At 37.9% G+C, this 20365-nt stretch overlaps 3 protein-coding genes and 1 non-coding gene across 5 annotated transcripts in view; 2 read left to right on the top strand and 2 right to left on the bottom strand.

Annotated features, from left to right (window-relative positions):
- The first annotated feature begins 731 nt into the window (after nucleotides 1-731).
- LOC117224351 (tektin-B1) lies at nucleotides 732-3093 on the top strand. Its single transcript, XM_033477210.2, has 7 exons — nucleotides 732-867; nucleotides 939-1101; nucleotides 1161-1421; nucleotides 1720-1890; nucleotides 2004-2226; nucleotides 2310-2533; nucleotides 2697-3093. Exons 1-7 carry the CDS (start codon nucleotides 819-821, stop codon nucleotides 2899-2901), a joined length of 1296 nt encoding a protein of 431 aa, XP_033333101.1. The 5' UTR covers nucleotides 732-818; the 3' UTR covers nucleotides 2902-3093.
- LOC117224339 (U3 small nucleolar RNA-associated protein 6 homolog) lies at nucleotides 1287-5686 on the bottom strand. Of its 2 annotated transcripts, none has more exons than XM_033477197.2 (10): nucleotides 5293-5686; nucleotides 5088-5214; nucleotides 4885-5025; nucleotides 4614-4804; nucleotides 4316-4540; nucleotides 3909-4251; nucleotides 3668-3838; nucleotides 3417-3591; nucleotides 3019-3355; nucleotides 1287-2496 (listed from the first exon to the last, which is right to left on the bottom strand). In XM_033477197.2, the coding sequence occupies exons 1-10, from the start codon at nucleotides 5382-5384 to the stop codon at nucleotides 2481-2483; spliced, it is 1818 nt and encodes a 605-aa protein (XP_033333088.2). In that variant the 5' UTR covers nucleotides 5385-5686; the 3' UTR covers nucleotides 1287-2480. The 2 variants fall into 2 exon arrangements, with proteins under 2 accessions (XP_033333088.2, XP_033333079.2); XM_033477188.2 differs by lacking the exon at nucleotides 1287-2496 and adding an exon at nucleotides 2646-2929.
- Nucleotides 5687-6723: 1037 nt separating this feature from the next.
- LOC117220704 (ubiquitin carboxyl-terminal hydrolase 31) overlaps nucleotides 6724-20365 on the top strand; it is a 48880-nt gene continuing 35238 nt past the window's right edge. The window contains exon 1 of the mRNA XM_076528643.1: nucleotides 6724-7834. Coding sequence (XP_076384758.1) covers nucleotides 6962-7834 — 873 coding nt within the window. The 5' untranslated portion in view covers nucleotides 6724-6961. The remainder of the gene's footprint in view (nucleotides 7835-20365) is intronic.
- Nucleotides 10704-10775, bottom strand: TRNAD-GUC (transfer RNA aspartic acid (anticodon GUC)). Its single transcript has one exon. It is a non-coding gene; the product is annotated as a tRNA-Asp (tRNA).

The raw sequence follows: 20365 nt of genomic DNA, 5'->3' as shown, positions 1-20365 counted from the left end.
CTATTGAATATCTTCAAGAGATATTTCTGCGTATTATTTAATATCAAGAATCACTATCTCTCGTTATTACTGGCACTTTACATAGATTAATTCAATATCGCGCGAATGAAATTTTACATTTCAAATTAATTTCAAACTAAAAAATAACAAAACATAAAAATATTCACACTTTATCTCAGCAAATTCTTTTTTTTATCTTACTTATTTACGTTGATCGCGCTTTATCACGTATGTAATAACTTTACCTACTTTATTGCGACCTACAAAAATATTGGGATACATTTGTAAGTATTGAAGTATTCTTATGTACAAGTGACCGAGATCTACAAAACGCATTTTTTAAATTTGCATTAATAGCTTCGTTATAAGATTGAAAAAACGTCAGTTAAAAATTTTTTTATTATCCCAATCAATTGCAATTTTCAAAAACAATTTTAGTCATAGACAAGTCCTATCAACTAAAAAAAATTCAAGTTGCTTATTGGTTCAATTTTAAGAAGATATTCCACTTTAAAAAGTTTTCCAATATTTTCGTAAACGACCGTATTTGGAAGCAATAGGATAAAAAAATACGTGATTTATTTTGTTAATTAACTATTAACAGTTAATTTTTATTGTATGCAGACGATAATTAAATAAATTGGAATAAACATTATTAAATCAATATTTAATTCAGTATGCATATACTATACGAGTTACTTTGGTTGCTTGGGTAACAGGCAGTAGCTGTAACAATCTCATTGTCACTGTCAGGACAGTATTTCTTCCGTACTTTTTTTTATACATAGTAATCGTCCGAATTAAATTTTTTGAGAATCATGGCTAACAGATCTGTGGTCACATATGAAAAACCACTTCCACATATCGGTAATTATTATTATCCATTTGCGGCATTGTCCGAAGCTAATATTTCATAAAATTTCAATTCCATAAAATAGGTTTAGCCGATTGGTATGCTAAACAATGGGACCTTCAGCAAAATGCAGATTTCAGAAGTGCAGAAGCATTTGCATTGAGAAATTCGGGGAAAATTATTCAATCGGATACAATGGTAAAGACTATATGGGATACATATATGAACAATGCTCGTCTTGCCGACAGGTAATTGATACCTTGGATTATACTTAAAAAATAGAATACGCAATTTTTTATATTCTTAGGGTAACAGAATTATCAAGATGGAGAGAAGTGCTTCAAAATCTCTTAGACAAATTGTTGTCGGAGACTCGTCTTCTGAAAGATGAGAAGGCTGATGCAGAGAAGGAACTAGAAATTATAAATTATCCTTTACAAGTAACAGCGCAATGTATTTCAATGAGAGACTGTCGTAGAGGAACAGAGCTTACATACGATGAAGCTGATACAGAATTGAAAAAGGAACTTTGTGTTATAGAGAATGTGAAACAATCATTGACTCAGAGGTATGATATTAACACTTAGCCAACCGAATGGAGAGATCTCCCCATTTTAAATTCAATCGATTGATGACCGATTAGGGAAATCTTCCACGTCTAATTAAAAATGACTGCTTAATTTTATTAAGATTTGTAAGAGGTACGACTGTTGAAGAAATAATCGATGCCATACAAGTTTGCTTCGTAATTTTTGTTTAATTGAATGAAATACTTTAATTCTAGAAAATTTTTGAGGTATCTGGCACGGTCGTGGAAGTGTTAATATATAGGAGACTGTAAATATTTTGTATTGTATCTTTCATAGAATCCAAGCTGCATGGGAGAAACTAAATCGACTAGAGGAAGTTACATTTAAAATGGCATTAGAAGTCGAGGACAAGGATGAGACTATAAAAATAGATAAAGAAAACCTAAGTTTGGATCGTACATGTGCGAACATCAGTTATAAACCAAATGCGTTAAGAGTTCCAAAAGGGTAAGATTATGTGAATAATAAATAGTGACAATAAAGAATGTAATTCATCGATGCACTGAGTTAACCTCTATGCATGACAAAGTAAATATAATATAGTAGCATCGTTTTTGCAGTACAATATCTTATGAAACTTGGATGGAGCACTGTCAACACTCCAAAATGCTAGCCGACAACGAGTTGAACGACGTGTACAATTTCCGCGAGTCTATGAACGTTATGCGAGAACGCGCACGAAACGATGTAAAGGCTCAACAGGATGTAACAGATTTTAGTTTACGGAAACGAATATACCAGACACAGAAAGGTCGTAATGAACTGGAATGGCAAAAGCTTAAGGTACACGCGACAGTCACATTTACTTAGGAATAGGCTGACGATGAAGCAATTGATACAGAGGTACATCTAATTATAATTTACAGATACAAAAAGAAATGGAGATCATGCAGAAAGAAATTGTACGACTAGAGGATGCACTTTTACATAAGACTGACTCAATAAAATGCGCAGAAACAAGATTAGAGAATCGCACTTATCGTCCTGGCTTTGAACTCTGTCGCGACGAAGTAGACGGCGGTTTGAAAGATGAAGTTCTACAGTTGCGACAGACTGAAAAAGATTTGAAAAAAGTTATCCACGACTCCAAGTACGTGCACACATTTGCCAAAAGTTTTTAATACATCATACGATTGTTTTGGATTGAGCATTCGAAAAATGCGTTAGATGGACACAACAACAGGATGGATATACAATAACCGTTTTCTTTCAGTTATTCTATTTTATATTTGTATTTTGCTTTTTTTCTTCAGAGAAGCGTATAACAATCTCGAAAGTTTACTTCTAAAAATTGAAAGCAATCTGGATGACAAAGAACACTCGTTATCAACGGATGTGATGTGTTTAGACATGAGAGCCACATTGAAAACCGGGGATAGAACACGATTACCTAACGAAACGGACCGTAATATTGTTCTCACGCGGATGGAAAAGGAAATACCGCTTGAATCTGTATAATGTTTATGTACGCACACTGGTCAGAGTTCTGCTGGAACGTACAAAATGTTTTCGTTCATTGTGTCACTCACTGATATATTTGCCCTACACGTTTCACGGTATTTTGTCGATACTTACGTATCTATGTTTAAAGAATCTGGATCGGCTTTCATCAAACTGTATTCTGAAATAAAAGAATCCGTTAATCCCGGTTCTAATGTCTTTACAGCTCTTCTATGCAGGTCTCCAACTTTCGCTGGATCACCGTATTTCATTTCGAATTTAATGTAATCTATCCAAACGTTTGTGTTATTTTTGCCGAACTGTAATGTTGTCATATCATGGCATTTTCTGAAGCATTTCAACGACATTTCAGGTTGCATTAATTCTAGTTCTGCCATCTTTTTATGCATTTCGATGCTAAACGGTGGTTGTAGACAGAGCTCGTCGTAAACTTTCCGCGCCGCTTGTATGCCTACAACAAACATTAGATGTAACATAAAAGCACTAGCCATACTTTGATTACATGTACACACTTTTTGTTAGAACCAGCCATTCAAGGTAAGTTGGTTTTATTTCTTGAGCTACACTTGGGTGTCCTCGTAAAGCTGCTTGGAATACTTCTTCTGTTCTTTCAGGACTTTTAGCTTGCATATGTAATATCTTCATTTTCCACAGAGGTAGTGATTTGTCTCCAAGGGTTTTAATTGCCTAATATATATGTTGTTATATATGCCAATTTGCAGATTTAATATGTACCTTACAGTACTTTATAAGAATACTATACCTTTGGAAAAATAGTTTCAGCTTCCTCTTCTAGTTCAGAAGCTAACAAATACCTCAGCCTAGCATGCCATAAACTTACACTATTTGGAATAGCTTCGGTAGCCATACACAAAATTTCTTTTACTTTTTTTTCTGTAGTTCCGTCTTTTTGCTCAGCATTTAACATATTAACCTGCAAAAGAGATCATTGTACTTTATATTATTAAGTATTATAACAAACAGTACTGAGAAATATTACTAACCCAATGCAAGTAATACTTTTCTTTCAATTTTTTTGCTTGGTGAGCTTGAGTAAATGCAATTTTTAATAATTTTTTTTTAAAATTGGGTAATGATCTATCTTTCTGATTAATTTCTAGTAGACATTCTATGTACAATGTCCACATTTCATCGGTTTTAATCCTTTTAAGTGCCGTCTGGTATACTTTATTGCAGGATGTTATACGATCTCTCAGCGAAATCTGTTCCGAACTATCAATTTCCATAACAGTATCATCCAGGGAAGGCTGAACAAGTCCTTCCAGTTCTCTTCTTGCCATTGTGTCCCACATTAGGGGTTCATGAGCATATTCTTGTATCATATTGCTGTAACAGGGATTTGTATGATGTACTTGGATGCACCATCGATGCATTATTTTTCTTTGCCTACCTAATAATTTTATTTTGCAGCTTTTCTGTGTTACTGCGTTCCTTTGCAATGTTGAGCAATTCCACAATAAATTTAATATCCTTAATACATTTTGATGCTTGTTGATATACAATATTTGCTCTTTTTAATCCTGTAGACATGTCATCTTGTGTTACTGTATTAGCTGCTGGGTCATTGACAGTTTCATTCTTTTGATCATCGGATAATGCCTCGTCCAATTCTAATCTGAATCATATATATCTTTGATAAGAATTCATTTACAAACGTTAAGAAATTGAGAAAATTTAGATACGTCTACCTGAAAACATCTGTATATAATAATTGAGAAGTTGGGTGTATATGTAATCCTCTAAGCAGGAATTGACGAGCCGTCTGCTTGTTTTTATTTTCTTCTAGCTCCCATAAGGCAGCAATATGCCAACATTTTGGTTTATCTTGATGTACTTGCAACATTCTACCTAATATGTGACTAACGCTGTTTTGAAAATGCTGACAAATATCATATTCTTATTAACTCGTTAAAAAATAAATGGAATTGACAAATTGTTATTATTTGGAATGATACTTACAACATGCTTACAAAATTTTATATAAGCAATCCAAAAACGTATGTCATCTTGAAACTTAAATATTGCTTCTTTGTACAAATGATTCATTTTGTTCATAACGATGTGATCGATTTCTGATTTCATTTGTTGAATACCGAATTTCTAATAAAATAAAATTGATTATGATTTTCTTAAAATATGCTTGAAAAATATAAAATTCTTACCTCTCTACGTTGCTTGATCAATTTAAGAAGGTCCATTAAATATTGTATATATCGTAAATAGTCCTCTTTGCATTTGGAATGTCGCTGAATCTTGTATTCGTTTTCTTTGAATTTTTTTGCGATGCCCCTATAAAAATATCTGTGTTAATATTTTTAAGTACACAACATAGATGAACTGTATTGTAAGATAACCTCTCATAGTTACCGAATTTCACTTTTATCAAACAATTTGATCTTCTCCATTTGTTCTAATTCGGGGATTATATCCTCGCATCGTTTTTCTGCGAACTCCGCCATCGTTACTACTGTTTAATTATCGTAAATACAATTTAATAAATTAAAACTGCAATTAAAAGTGCAAATGTATCACCACACTCAACCACGTTCTCAGCACAAGATATAAAAGTGCAGTACAAGATACATATATCACTATTTCAAACGGCTAATACACAATTATTACATAAAAATGTAACATATACGCGTTCATTTATATAAAGTCACTTTATAAATATTTTTTGGAAACATTTCTGTCGCAGTTATATATTCGTTTACATATCTTCTTACAAATGTATTAGGTTATCTTCGTTTAATCCAAACATCTCTTCATAGAGGGCTATCGCCGTGTCGAGCAGTTTCTCGCTGGTACTAAGCTGGCCGATTGAAATATTTCATCAGTGGGTTTAACAAATGGGCGCAAACATACTCGAAAGGGGTATAAGTTGCATTCGTGGTCTATTAACATAACCTTGACAATTAGAGTCAAGGTTTTAAAATAACCCGATCATCTCTCTCATTGTTTTAAAATAACCTGAGATTTGATGTGTGTCATAAAATCATGTATTTATACATGATTGACGCGCTCTGGTTTGTTCGCTCTACTTCCAGATTAGAAAAAATCGTAAGGGTATTATCGTTAAACCCGTTTTTTGCATCTTTTTTTAAAGATAATGTTTGGTTATTCGCAATAGGGGCATAGTATTATACAGAAGAACTTGTTGCATCGATATTATATTTAAAAAAAAAGCAAATGGCAACGCTAGAAAAAAATAAATTGCCTTTTGAGGTCTGATTACCTATCACGTTAATTAATTATGTACTGCTAATGTACTTATGTACTGTACAGTACTTATGTACTGCTTATGTACTGTATTAATTATGTATTGTTATCTATGTTTCTTACATGATACCGATGCAGAAAACTCTCATGAACAATTCTATACACTCTGATTAAATGTTTTTTGCCCTATCAATTAGTGTTTTTCAGTGGCCCTGCATTCTGCATATACAGACGACGGCCATTCGAGTTAACGGCAAAATGTACAAACTGTAAGCCAAAATCGATGGTCGGTAATTTGGCTAGCAGTTCGAGCACAGACGAAGTATCATCTATGGTTATATCGCAGCAAACATATTTCGTGTGCGATTAAATTCGCTGTCGAGAATTGTTCAATCGATTTTGAATAGGTGACGAAGCAACGGTAAATCATGTCGCACTCTGCATTACCGACCATCGGTATCAAGAGCGAATCACCACGGCGGAACAGGGGATAGAGGTCGCGCGGCGTGAAATACAAGCGGATCCGCGTCTCCCCATCAATGGAGTTTACGTGGTTTATGACAGAGGCGTCACGGAATCGGAATCGTGGAAGCCCGTGCCGTGAGTGATAAAAGGCAAATGGCCGTCGCAGCGTACGAGAGCGGGTTACGCGTATGACGTTTTTTCTTCGCGGGTCAGTTGTTGACGGGCACGGCATGGTTTAGATGTGTCCCGCGGTGGTGTCGATCGTGTCTCGTGAAACAACGGATCCTGTCGTGATGTGAACGGAGCAAGGTGGGCAGGCGGAAGGCTCGAACGGTTGTTTCCGTGGCCGGCGATGGACGGTGAGAAGGCCAATAGTGCGGTGATGAAATCGGTGTCGGAGGGTGAGCTGGGCGTGGAAGAGGTTAAACCGTCCGAGGCGAAGACACGGGAGTCCATTTCGCGGCTGAAGCGTACTTTCACGTTGCCGCGGAATCCGTTTCAGAACGCGAAGATGTCACGGCGACGTCCGAAACAGAACCGCGACTCGAAAGACAACAGCGGCGGGACGAGCGGCAACAAGGACCGAAACAATATGCAGCAGCAAGTCGAGAGCATGCAGCAGCCCCATATGGGCAGACTGCACAGCAACGGGCAAACATACTCCGAGAAGAAAGTGTTCCGCAGGCCGTCCTGGAGGAAGTTCATCAACAGGATGGTTCAGCACATGTCCAACGTGGGCGCGCAAAACCATAAAACCTCCCATAGGGACGATCTAGGGTCCAGTGCCGGGGACATCAGGGTCCCTCCGCCTAGGCCCGCGCACATACCGCCGGACCGTGTGCCAGGGGTCATAGGTTTACGCAACCACGGTAACACGTGTTTCATGAACGCCGTGCTGCAGTGTCTCTCCCATACGGACATACTCGCCGAGTACTTCGTGCTGGACCAATACAAGGTCGATCTCTCCAGACGGAACAAATTGAACTCGAAGAAGTACGGGACTAAAGGCGAGATCACCGAACAGTTGGCCCTTCTGTTGAAGGCTATATGGAGCTGTCAGTACGATCCGGAGATGAGCACCGCGTTCAAGAGTGTCGTCGACAAGTACGGTAGCCAGTACCGCGGAAACTTGCAGCACGACGCTCAGGAATTCTTGTTGTGGTTGTTGGACAAAGTCCACGAGGACCTGAATCAGGCTACCAAAAAGAAATATAAGATTATCAAGGTGAGTGCACGATGTGATCTCGTTCTATGATTCTACGATCGAACAAGTCGAGCGTTGCATTTTCGATCGGCGCGAGAAAGTTCGAATGCGCGAGACAGTTTGATCGTCGATTTATTATCGTCCGATGGCTTCGAACGTTACGAAAGAATTCGATTTTTTCAAAGTCGAAAATCGCAGCTCGAACTTCGTGTTCGCGTCTTCGGTTTCAATTTGAACCTTTCTCTCGAGTCGTGGATATTTTATTATCGCACTGCGAGGTTAACGTTCGTTCCAATCTCTGCACGTTGCTTTTTTTTATTATCGGACATAGACGCTTCTTCGAAGAATCTTGTTATTGCTCGCAGCATACTACATACATACAGGCTGTCCCAAAAATGTCTCGCAATCCGAAAGTAGGGGATTCCTGAGGTCATTTGAGGCAACTTTTTTCTTAGCGAAAATGCAATCCGCGGCTTCGTTTACGAGTTATTAACGAAAAACAGTGACCAATCAGAAGCGAGACATTTGGCGCGAGACGGCCGAGCCAATCAGCGGAACCGGGCTTCGTGCACTCGTTGGCTGGGCCGCCGCGCGCCAGCCGAGCTCGCCTCTTATTGGTCAGTGTTTTTCGTTAATAACTCGTGAACGAAGCCTCGGAGAAAATTTTCGCAAAGGAAAAAGTTGCTTCGAACGACCTCAGGAACCTCCCATTTCCGGATTTCGAGACATTTTCGGGACACCCTGTATAATGCATCCCGTACAAGTTTAGGCATCCGAAATATTCTGGAATTTCGTATCGACGTTGATAGCGGCAAGGAAAAGTGCTAGTGCAACGTTTCGCGTGGTCTCCGTGTCAATGTTTGTGCATGCCTTTGCCCGCGCGCGCGATGCATGTATCGCCTCGTCTCGTCTCGTCTCGTCTCGTCTCGTCACTCGCGTTGCGTGCGACATGTGGCTGTGTGACGGACAGGTTTGTAATCGTTCCTGGCGATTGATTACATAATACGAATACTCATTAAGCAGTCGCCGGAGCACGTTTAAAAATGTTACTTGGAAATATGGAAATGAAATGTCTTCCTTCTCCTCTGACCGAGTCTCCGTCGAACCGAATAGAAGGAAAAGCGTGAAACTGTATCAGAAGATGTTTCGAATTGTTCTTATCGATGTTTCGCGCGGCAGTTCGTTGGAATCACGTCCGCGTAGGCTTCGAGTGGGTTTTATTTATTTTTTAGAAGCTCGGAGTCAGTCGATCGCGACGAGGCCTTAACCTAAATTTATTTCGCGTTCGGGTGTCACGTGTCGGACTTTTTGAACGTGGCCATCGGAACCCGGATAAATGTTCCGGTAACGTGTTAATTTTGGCGAAAAAATGAAAAGATTTTCGAGATGATCGAAATATCGGTGCTCCGCTAAACATTCTTTTTCTCTGAATTAGTGGCACACGGGCTCAGGAACGTGTAGAAGTTACAGAGAAAAAGAGACGCGATAAACTGTCAGCCCGACGAGGCATCTTTTAATTTATTTCCTGGGATAAATAATTTAACCCGTTGCTTTATTATGCTTACGAATGCTTACGAAGTCATCGTTCTATAAAAGAACAACAATTATTTCAAATACCAAGTAATTTTGTTCTTTTTTTTTGCAATTTGCTAGTTTTCAGAATTCATGATAATTTAGTAAGGTTGGACGAGCTGTTGTTAAAAATTTTAATTATTAAAAATAAAAAATAACATTCTCCCCGACGGGGAGTCGAACCCCAGTCTCCCGCGTGACAGGCGGGGATACTAACCGCTTTTCTTTTTTTTTAATATAACATACGTTTATTATGCTAATAAAATATACATAAAGAGCGAGATAACAAAAAAAAAGGTATAACAAAGATGTCCTTATAAAAACGTACAAAAATAAGGAAAACGTGGAGTGTAGAAGTTACATATAATAAAGACCAATGACTCCTAACCTGGAGTGCGCGTGGTCTGGTCTGTTATATTATTGTCAAGTATTATAAATTGAGATTTGGTCTGTCGTTTGGTATATTACATATAGAAAAATGGCGAGAAAAACTATATCGGATCGATCTTATGTAATTAGGGGGAAGCAGAGGAATGGGGATAGGGAGGTGAAGGAGGGGAGGATTAGAGAAGCTAATTTACATGTATTCATGTTGAAAACATAATTAAGAAGAAAAAAGAAAAAAAGAAAAAAAAATAATATTCTCCCCGACGGGGAATCGAATCCCCGGTCTCCCGCGTGACAGGCGGGGATACTAACCACTTTTTTTTTTTTTTTGTAACAAGCGTTTATTGTGCCAAAATTACATACAATATTTACATGGGGTACAATAAACTTAAACGCTAAAAAAAGTATAACAAGTAAAAGGTATAATTTATAAACTAAAGGCCCAGACGTTCGGGCACGCACGGTTTAAACTTATGTTCACTATTATGGCACTTATTGCAGCTCTTATATACTTTGGCTAAGTTTGGTTTACTTAATTGCTAACGGTTGTATTTTTGTACAGAAAGGCACGGATAGGAAAAAAACTGTACAATCTTTGGTTTTATAGGTAGGGGTGGGGGGGGGGAAGTTATTAGTTAATATCTATGTCTATACTTATATGCTAATTAAATATAGTTATTTGTTAATTGCGAATGCTTACTCTACCTTGTAAATACTGTACATTATTGCCCTTATGTCTATTTGCACGATGTTTGAATTTTGGTATATCTAGGGATTATGTGTAGCTTATGTTTATATTAATGCTAAGTTCTTATTATTAGAGTAGTAATAGATAAGGATATAATACAGAAATAATATTAATTATAAAATTAAAAATTAAAAATTAAAAATAAAAATAAGAAATAAAAAAAATAAAAAATAAAAAATAATTCTCCCCGACGGGGAGTCGAACCCCGGTCTCCCGCGTGACAGGCGGGGATACTGACCGCTATACTATCGAGGAGGCGGACACTTGAAAAATTTTGTTTGTTGCATATTAGTATCGGGAGGGATACTGACCGCTATACTATCGAGGAGGCGGACACTTGAAAAATTTTGTTTGTTGCATATTAGTATCGGGGGATTTTAGTCGGGTGTAGATGCGCTGGATTTATGTTTAGGTGGTGTTATAGCCACCAATATGTGTTGGTGTTCTGACGATGTTTGTCCCTTAGGTCTATTGTGGATAATTTATAATTGAAACGTATGTTTGGGTCGTCCATCTTGATGTTTTTGTTGTACTTGATGTGTTTGTCGAATGTTCTTCTGTAGGCGTGGTAAATTATTGGTACGTTGTTCGAATTTTGTATGTAGCCCTCACTGTCCAAATAGATGAAGGATTCAGGGGGGATGTAGCTGGTTTTCATTGTTTCGGTGAAATACATTGGGTTTGGATATGTGGAGGCGAAAATGAGGCTGTTGGAGTTTATGTTGCGAGTGTTGGCCCAATGGTTCCTGATTAGTTTGAGGATGAACAGGTCTATTCTGATGAGTTTGGCGTCCTCGTAAAGTTTGTGGTTTTTTATCTTCTTTGTGAAGTTGGATTCGGGTGTCCGGTATTTATTGAGGCAGGCTCTCAGGCATCTCCGTTCGAAGATCCGTAATTTTTCCATGGTTCCAGCGCTGATGTTGAACCAGATGGGGCAGCCGTATGTTAGGATCGGTCGTATGAATAATTTGTAGCAGAGGGTTTTTACCGTTTTATTGAGGTCTTTCGAATAAAATAATCTTTTGTGGGAGAGAAATGCTTTTTGTGCTTTGTTAATTTGTGTTTCTATGTGTTGATTGAAGTTTAGTTTGAAATCTAGATGTATGCCTAGATAGCGCACAATCTCTTTGTGAGGGATTTTGACGTTTGGATTGTGTTTGTCAAGGATGTGAAAGTTTTTGTCATGTTTTCGTACATCATGATTGGCGTCGGAGTTTTTTGAGATATACGGCCTGAAGAGAATTGTTTCGCATTTATTAATGTTTAGTTTTAGTTTCCATGTGTGGAAATAATCTTGAATTTTATTGAACGTTTCCTGTAGTTCGGTTTGTATTTTGGATACTTTGTTGTCGCGTGTATAGACTAGGATATCGTCCGCAAAGGCAATCGCCCCTTTAGAGTTGTCGCTATCTAGGCCATACATTTGTAATAGGTCGCTAATGAATATATTAAACAAGACAGGAGAGTTTACTGTGCCTTGTTGCAGGCCGTTAACGATATTGAAGCTTTTGCTTGATTTGTATTGACCGTTTATTGCATAAAATCTTTTATCGTGCAGCATGCTCCAGATGATTTTAATTAGATGTATGGGAAATTCTTTCTTTAGTAGTTTAAAGAAAAGTCCGTCCAGCCAGACAGTGTCAAAGGCTTTCTCTAAATCTATGAGCACGGCTCTTATGCAGTCGCCTGCATTTCTGGCCCAGCAGATATCGGAGGTGAATTTGGTAATTGCATGGATGGTGGAGTGTTTGTGACGGAAGCCAAATTGGGATTCTGGGATGATGTTTCTGGAGTTGCAGAAGTTAACGATCGCGTCATTTACAATTGTTTCGAATACTTTACTGATATTAGGGAGGAGACTGATTGGACGGTAGCCATTAGGGTCGCTACTGTCTTTGCCTTTCTTTTTAATTGTAATTAATTTGGCTGTTTTCCAGGTTGCGGGGAAGTGATGAGAATTCAGGCAATTGTTGAAGATTATGCTACAGTGATATATGTATGGTCTAGGCAGGTGTTTTAGAGCTATGTTTGGTATACCATCAAAGCTCGAAGATTTTTTGTTGTTCAGATTGTGGAATGTTTTCTCTAGTTGGATGTGGGAAGTGAAGTAGTTGGGAGGGATGTGTGCGTGGCTTTCGGGTTGCTGGCTTTGTTGTCGTCCGTGAATGTGCATATGGTTTTATCATTTTCTCTGTCCTGTTGAATGTCTGATCGTAGTGCGTCTATTTTGTTGTGTATAATATTGGATAATTGTGTTTTGCCCATGTGGCTATTTTGGGAGTGGACTGACTCAAAATGTGCTCCTATAACATCTAGTTTGTTTTGGATGTCTGTTATTAAGATGGTGTTTGTGTTTATGTCTTTTGCGAGGAGATTGATATCAAGATTTGCTTTTTCAAGAATGGCAGTCTTTGACGAAGGGATTTGGAGTGTGTCGATGTCATTGCTATCTTTGTGGCGGAATATATTATTGATTGAAGGGAAAAGTTCTTCTTGTTGACGGAGAGAGATTTTTCTAATTTTATTTTCCCAGTGATTGCTTACTGCCTCTTGAAAAGCTTTCTTGATCTCATATCTAATTGTTTTTAATTTTCTCTGCAGGGCTTCTATTATTGGGTTGTTTGTTGGGGTATAATTACGGAGGTTTTTTAATCTGTTAATTTGTGTGATGAGTTTGCTTTTTTGTGTTCTGAGTCGTTTGATCTCTGGTGTGATGTATCTGTCTGTTGAATTGAAATTATTGTCAGTTTGTGGTACAGCTACGTCTATTGCTTTTAGGATGTTGGTGTTGAGTTTGTCAATATAGTCTTCTATTTCTTTCATGGAAAGGTTTTTATTATCGGGGATGTCTGTGTCGTCGTTCTCGATTAGAAACGTCTTGTATTTTAGCCAGTCAGCTTTGTTGTAGTTGTATTTTATGATTGGGGTTATTTCGTCGAATATGAAATGACTAGTTGAAGGGATGGATATAATCATTTTAGAGGCTCTATGGTCGCTATCGTACTTAAATGAGTGTAAGAGGTTGGGACCGGGTGTTTTATGGAATTTAATTCTATTATCCGCTGGACAAAGGTCTATAAACGCACCGCTTTTCGGAAAAGAAGGTACTGCGGTACTGTGTAGGGTCGTTTTGTATGTAATTTGGTTTTCGAGGAGCCATTTGTTTAATGAAATTCCTCGTGCGTTGTTGATGGGGTTTCCCCATGAATGGTGTTTGGCGTTAAGGTCGCTGGCTAGCAGGTAGAAAGTGTTGGCTTTGTACAATTCTAATGAGTCGAAAAGGGCTCTGAGTTCTAGCATGAATTCTTTTTTACAATTGCTGGTGGCATAGCTCGCTATGAGATATAGCTTGCAATTGTTTTGAAATTTAATTTCTATTGCAGTGGATTCTAGACAAGTACTGTTTTTGACACTGTTTAGCTGGATATTTTTGAATTTTACATCTTTTCGGATTAATATTCCTGTACCTCCTGCTTGTTTAGAATTTATTCTGTCGCGCCTGACAAAGTTGTAGTCCTTGAAGTTGATTTTATGAATCGGATTTAATTTTGTTTCTGAGAGTAAAACTATATCTGGTTTGTGCTTTTTTAGGCAATCCAGGAGAGTGACTCTTCGTTCATTGGTTATGATGGAGTTTACATTTATTTGGATTATGTGTAGTTCGTTTACGATTAATTTGTTGGCTATATTTATGCGGGTGTCGGAAGCCATTGGATTAAAGTTCTATTTCTAAGGCGTTAGCTATAATGTTTATTTTGGTCTCGTTGGACATGATACTCTCTCTAAGGGAGGAGAGTTGGGAGCTTATGGTGGCAGTGATTATTGCCTTGATTTCTTCTAGAAACGAGGGTTTGTATGTTTCGTTTATAGGTGGCTGTTTCGTTACTGTTTGATTAAACTGTCTTGGTTGTGAGGTTATCTCGGGTCGGTTTGCGGTTACAGAACTATAGGATATGTGGCTTTTTACCGTATTATTATAAGATTTTATTTTCTTGTGGGTTTCTGCTTCTAATTGTAGTTTACGTTCTTCGATTTTTTGTTTTATTTCTTTTAGTTTAGGGCATCCTCTGTACGAGGCGGGGTATCCGAATTGCTTGCAATTGATGCAATAGGGTTTGGACTCTTCGTTCTGTGCGTTAAAATCGGTGTTCGATCGCGGGCATTCTCCTGGATCGTGTGGCGTGTTGCATTTTACGCATCTATAATTAAGGTTGCAGTCTGATGCAACGTGGCCGATGCGTTGGCATCTTTTGCATTGGATGCGTTCTTTTTTTATTAATTTCTCCCAAGATATTATGGGGTGCAATACTGTTTTTATATTTTTTAAATCGTTTACTACGCTGTTTTGCGATATTTGCACGATATAGATGGGAAGACTTCTCCCTTCTTTTAATGAACGTTGCGTGTGGAATTTTTTGACCGATTTGAAATCTATGTTATCTATGTTTTTATTTTTGAGATCTTCGAGGACTACATCTGTGTCAAAATCGCCTTCTAGGTTTTTTAGAAGAATTGAAATTGGTTTTTCATGTTTGGGGGTGTATGTAAAATATTCAATATTGTTTGTTTTTAGTGTGTTACAAGCTAGTTTGTAATTTTCTTGGCTGGATTTTTTTATGCTGAAGTTTTGTTCGACCTTTTTCATTATATTTAATGTTGTGTTTTTACCGTGTTATTGTATACAATTATTGGGGGAGATTTTGAAGCTTTTTGTTTTTGGCAAGATACGGCTGCCACATTTCCAAACCTGGGTTTTTTTGGTGTTGGGAGTGGGTCTTGGGTTGACTGCGACGCCGTTGTTTCGGCCTTTATGGCTTTACCTGCTGGCTGAGGGGTTGGTAAAGATGGTGTTGGCGGAACGTTTTTCCTCTTGACCGTGGAAACTTTCGTCGCATGGTCGATGTTGGATGGTGTTGTTTCGCTTCGTGGGACAGATGTGGGTTCCCTGAAGATTTTTTTTCTCCGTTCCTCCTCCAACTGTTGAGATAATTTTTCGATCGTGTCGTTTAGATTGTTTATCATTTTGACTAGATCTTCATAGGAGGGTCTGTCGGGTGATGGAGTTGGTTTCACTTTTGTCTTTGCCATTGTGGCGGGCACTTCACTGTCGCTGCTCTTTCTTTTACTGACGTTCAGGTTCGGCTTGTGATCAAGCCGTTTCACATTGTCGCCCGATTTCGATAATCTGTTCGCTTGCACTAATATTTCATTTTCGTCGAGCGGCGCTGCCTTCTTTTTTATGGCTTTTATTATTTCATCTATTTTGTTGTTTTCCAATTTTGGTTGAGTGTGGCTGGAGCCAGCGGCCCCTTGTGCGTCTTCTTCACTTTCTATTTTATGTTATGTATTGTATTGTATTTTTAATAATAACAATAATTTGCACGCACTGAATCTAGGCACTTTTCGCGTGAAGGCAACTGTAGGTCTCTGCAATTTTGTCTATGTTGCGCGGAGGTATCCTCGGAGTACCTGAGGGGCGGTCGTAAGGGTACGTCCGACTCCTTCGTGGGTTGGCGAGCGAATGGGGGGATACTAACCACTATACTATCGAGGACGGATTGCATGTTACAATTTTTTAAATACTAGTTAACCAACAATATTGTTTAAATCAAGCCACCAATATTTTTTTGTGTCGTTTCTATGTTTGTCTTTTAAATCGTGTTGCGTGAGCTTATAGCGAAATCTTATATTTGGGTCGTCGAAATTTATTTCGCTGTTGTATGTAATTTTTTTATTGTAGTTCTTTCTGTTGAAATGATAAATTATCGGTTGTCCATACTTGTTTTGTATAAGGCCTGCATTGTCTAGATATATATGTTAGTCTGGCTTTTTCAAAGTATAGTGGGTTGGGATAGGTAGAGCTGTATATAAGGTTATTGTTTGTGATCTTTCGTATGTTCGCCCAATGGTTTCTGATTAATTTTAAGATGAAGAGGTCTATGCGAATGATTCTAGCTTTCTGTAGTAGTTTATAGTTGCTGACTCTTTTCGTGTAATTTGATTCCGGTGTTCTATAAGTGTTGAGGCAGGCTCTGAGACACTTGCGTTCGAATACCCGTATCTTCTCCATTGTACCGGCGCTGATATTAAACCATATTGGGACACCGTATGTTATAATTGGGCGTACCAATAATTTGTAGCATAGTATTTTGACGTTTGTATTTAGATCTTTTGAATAGAAGATACGTTTATTCGCCGCAAATGCCTTTTGTGCTTTCTCTATCTGAATATTTACATGGTCGTTGAAGTTTATTTTAAAATCTAAGTGTACGCCTAAATAACGAACGACCTGTTTGTGTGGGATTTTATTGTTACTGTCGCTGCCATCGTGTAATTGAAAATGTTTACTGTGCGCTCGTACGTCATTGTTTGCGTCTGAAATCATTGAAATGTATGGTCTAAATAGTATTGTCTCGCATTTGTTGATATTTAGTTTTAGTTTCCATGTGTAGAAATAATCTTGAATCTTGTTAAATAAATCCTGTAGCTGTATTTTTATTCCGGATAGTTTATTGTCAGTGATGTATACTAAGAGATCGTCTGCGTATGCAATGGCACTTTTCTGGTTGTCGTTATTCAGGTCGTACATGTTTAACAGATCACTGATATATAGGCTAAACAGGATAGGGGAATTGACAGTACCTTGTTGAAGACCGTTCTGTACAGTGAAAACTTTGGAGGAGATGTTACCGCCTTCGGTGACATAAAACTGTTTCCCATGTACCATGTTCCATACTATTTTCACGAGATATATTGGGAAATTCCTTTTCATTAGTTTCAAGAAAAGACCATCCAGCCAAACTGTATCGAATGCTTTTTCTAAATCTAAAAGTACTGCACCGCGACGCAGTCTCCGGCATTTCTTGCCCAGCAAATGTCCGTAGTGAATTTAGTGATAGCGTGTATTGTCGAGTGTTTGAATCTGAATCCAAATTGTGTTTCCGGTATTAAGTTATTGCTTGTGCAGAATAAGTCTATTGCTTTATTTATTGTCACTTCGAAGATTTTGCTGATATTGGGCAGGAGACTGATTGGTCGGTAACTAGACGGGGGTCGCTACTATTTTTTCCTTTCTTTTTTATTGCTATTAATTTTGCAATTTTCCAGGCTGTCGGGAAATATGCTCTGTTTAGGCAATTGTTGAATATTATACTGTAATTGTGGATATATAGTGGAGGTAGATGTTTTAAAACTATGTTCGGGATATTGTCGAAGCTAGATGATTTTTTACTGTTTAATTTTTTCAGCACGGACACGAGTTCGTAGACTGAGGTGAAGAAATTGGGTGGGATTGTCTTTGGGTTTGGATTTTCGGCTTTATTTGTGTCCGAAAATGTGCATACCGTTCTGTCGTTACGTCTGTCGTCGTCTATCTCGGCATTTAATGTGTTTATTTTCTGTTCAATTATGTTTGATAGTTGTGTTTTGCCCATGTGGTTATTCTGTGTGTGCGCCTTTTCAAAATGTGCGCCTAAGATGTTTAGTTTGTCGTCTATGTTTAGGATTTGTAGATTGCCGTCATCGTCGGTTTGTATGGAGTTCTGGTTTATGTCAGCGTTCGTTATGATTTCTGTATTGGAGCTGTGAATCTGTGGTGTGTCTATGCTATTTGTTTCTTTCGGGCGAAAAATTGTGTTTACTGTTGGGAATAGATCTTTTGGTTTATGTATTGTGATGTTTGAAATTTTGTTTTTCCAGTAATCGCTCACCGAATTATGAAAGGCCCTCTTGATTTCGTGTCTTACTTTTTTCAAAGTGTATTTCAGTCTCGATATTTGCGTGTCATTTGCGGGGGTGTAATTGTTGATTGCGGATAGTCTGTTTAGTCTTGTTATTAGCGTGCTTTTTACCCGTCTTAGATTTTTTATAGTCGGTGTTATGCACCTGTCGGTGGAATTGTAGTCGTCTGTGATGCGAGGTACTGTACGGTCTATAGCGGTGTTGATGTTTGCATTTAATTTTTCTATGTGCTTGTTGATTTCGTCAATTGTTAGGTTTCTCGTGTTTGGTATCTCAGTGTCGTCTATATTCGTCAGATTGGTTTTGAACTCGTGCCAGTCGGTTTTGGAGAAGTTGTATTCGATGGTTGGGTTTGGTTGGTCTATTTCCATGGGTTCGTCGGTGTTAAGGGAAATTATCATCTCAACGGCTCTATGGTCACTGTCGCGTATTCGAATGATTCTAATCTACCGGCTGAGGGGAGGTTGTGGAATTTGATCCTACTGTCTGCTAGGCAGATGTCAATAAATGCGCTACTTGTTGGAAAAGATGGGACTGCGGTGTTAAGTAGGGATATTCTATATTGGATTTGGTTTTGGTGTAGCCAATTTTTTAAAGTGATTCCTCTTTTATTGTCTATGGGGTTGTGCCATTCGGTATGTTTTGCATTTAGGTCTCCAGCTAATAGAAAATAATTGTTAGTATTGTGCAGGTTTAATCTTTCGAATACGAGTTTGAGCTCTGCAATAAACTCTTTCTTGCAGCTACTGGTGGCATAGGCTGCTATTAAAAATAGATTATTGTTCTGGATTTTTAGCTGTGCTATGGTTGTTTCTAGGGTTGTGCATTCGAGATAGTTTGGCTGGATGCGCTTGAATTTCATGTTTTTTTTAATTAAAATTCCTGTTCCCCCGGCCTGTTTAGCCTTTGGCCTGTCGTTTCTAAGGAATGAATAATTTTCAAAATTAACCCGGTGTCTATGGTTTAATTGGGATACTAACCACTATACTATCGAGGAGTCGGACGCTCTTATGTTTTTATTATTCCTACATATCTAAGTTATCTTTAAATTCTCTGATTATTGTCATATACAACGCGTACTTAGTCTATCTTAGCCTATCTTAGCAATATACATTTTCTATAATAATAAAAAATAAAAATTTTTTTCTTTTTTTATACATTCCGTACATTACATTCTACATTCTCACTCATATCACACATACCTTAAGACTAATTACTTGAGACGAGTTTTCTTATACTTTATTCACAGCCACCAGTGTATTTTTTTCTTTGGTATATTTTCTTTTTTTAAGTCTATTGCTGATAATTTGTACACGAATCTTAGGTTTTTATCGTCATTCTGTAGGTCGCTATTGTATGGTATTGTTTTCTCAAATGTTTTTCTGTTGTAGTGAGATATATTACGGGTAGCTTGTTTTTGTTTTGAATGAGTCCCGATCCGTCCAGGTATATGAAGGCTTCGGGTGGTATATAGCCGGTTTGTAATGTTTTATGGAAATATAGTGGGTTTGGATATAATGAATGTGATATGAGGGAGTTGGTGGTTACAGTGTTAACTTTTCCCCAATGATCTCTAATTAATTTTATTATAAATAAGTCAATTCGCGCGAATGATTTTGGCTTCTTCGTAAAGTGTGTGATTCGCTATTAATTTGGTGTAATTTGATTGGGGTGACCTGTATTTGTCTAGGCAAGCCCGGATGCATTTCCTTTCGAATAGTCTAAGTTTCTCCATGGTGCTTGCACTGATATTAAACCAAATTTGACAGCCATGTGTTAGAATTGGTCTGATAAGTGTTTTGTAGCAGAGTATTTTTACGGATTTGTGTAGGTATTTGGAATAGAAAAGTTTTTTGTGCGACATGAAGGCTTTGCTGGCTTTTTTTATTTGAATTTGTATGTGGTCGCAATAATTTAATTTGAAGTCTAAAAATACCCCCAGATAACGTACTGTGTCTTTGTGTGGGATTTGTTCGTCTGGTCGGTCCGTCGTGTGTATTGAAAATTTTCTTCCGTGTTTCCTCACGTCATTGTTAGCGTCTGATATTTTTGAAATATAAGGCCTAAACAGGATTGTTTCGCACTTTTGTGGGTTTATTTTTAGT

The sequence above is a fragment of the Megalopta genalis genome, chromosome 1, assembly GCF_051020955.1.
Source record: "Megalopta genalis isolate 19385.01 chromosome 1, iyMegGena1_principal, whole genome shotgun sequence".
Taxonomy (NCBI): Eukaryota; Metazoa; Arthropoda; class Insecta; order Hymenoptera; family Halictidae; genus Megalopta; species Megalopta genalis.
Note: the sequence above shows the minus strand (reverse complement) of the source record. Positions and strands in the feature narration are given on the sequence as shown.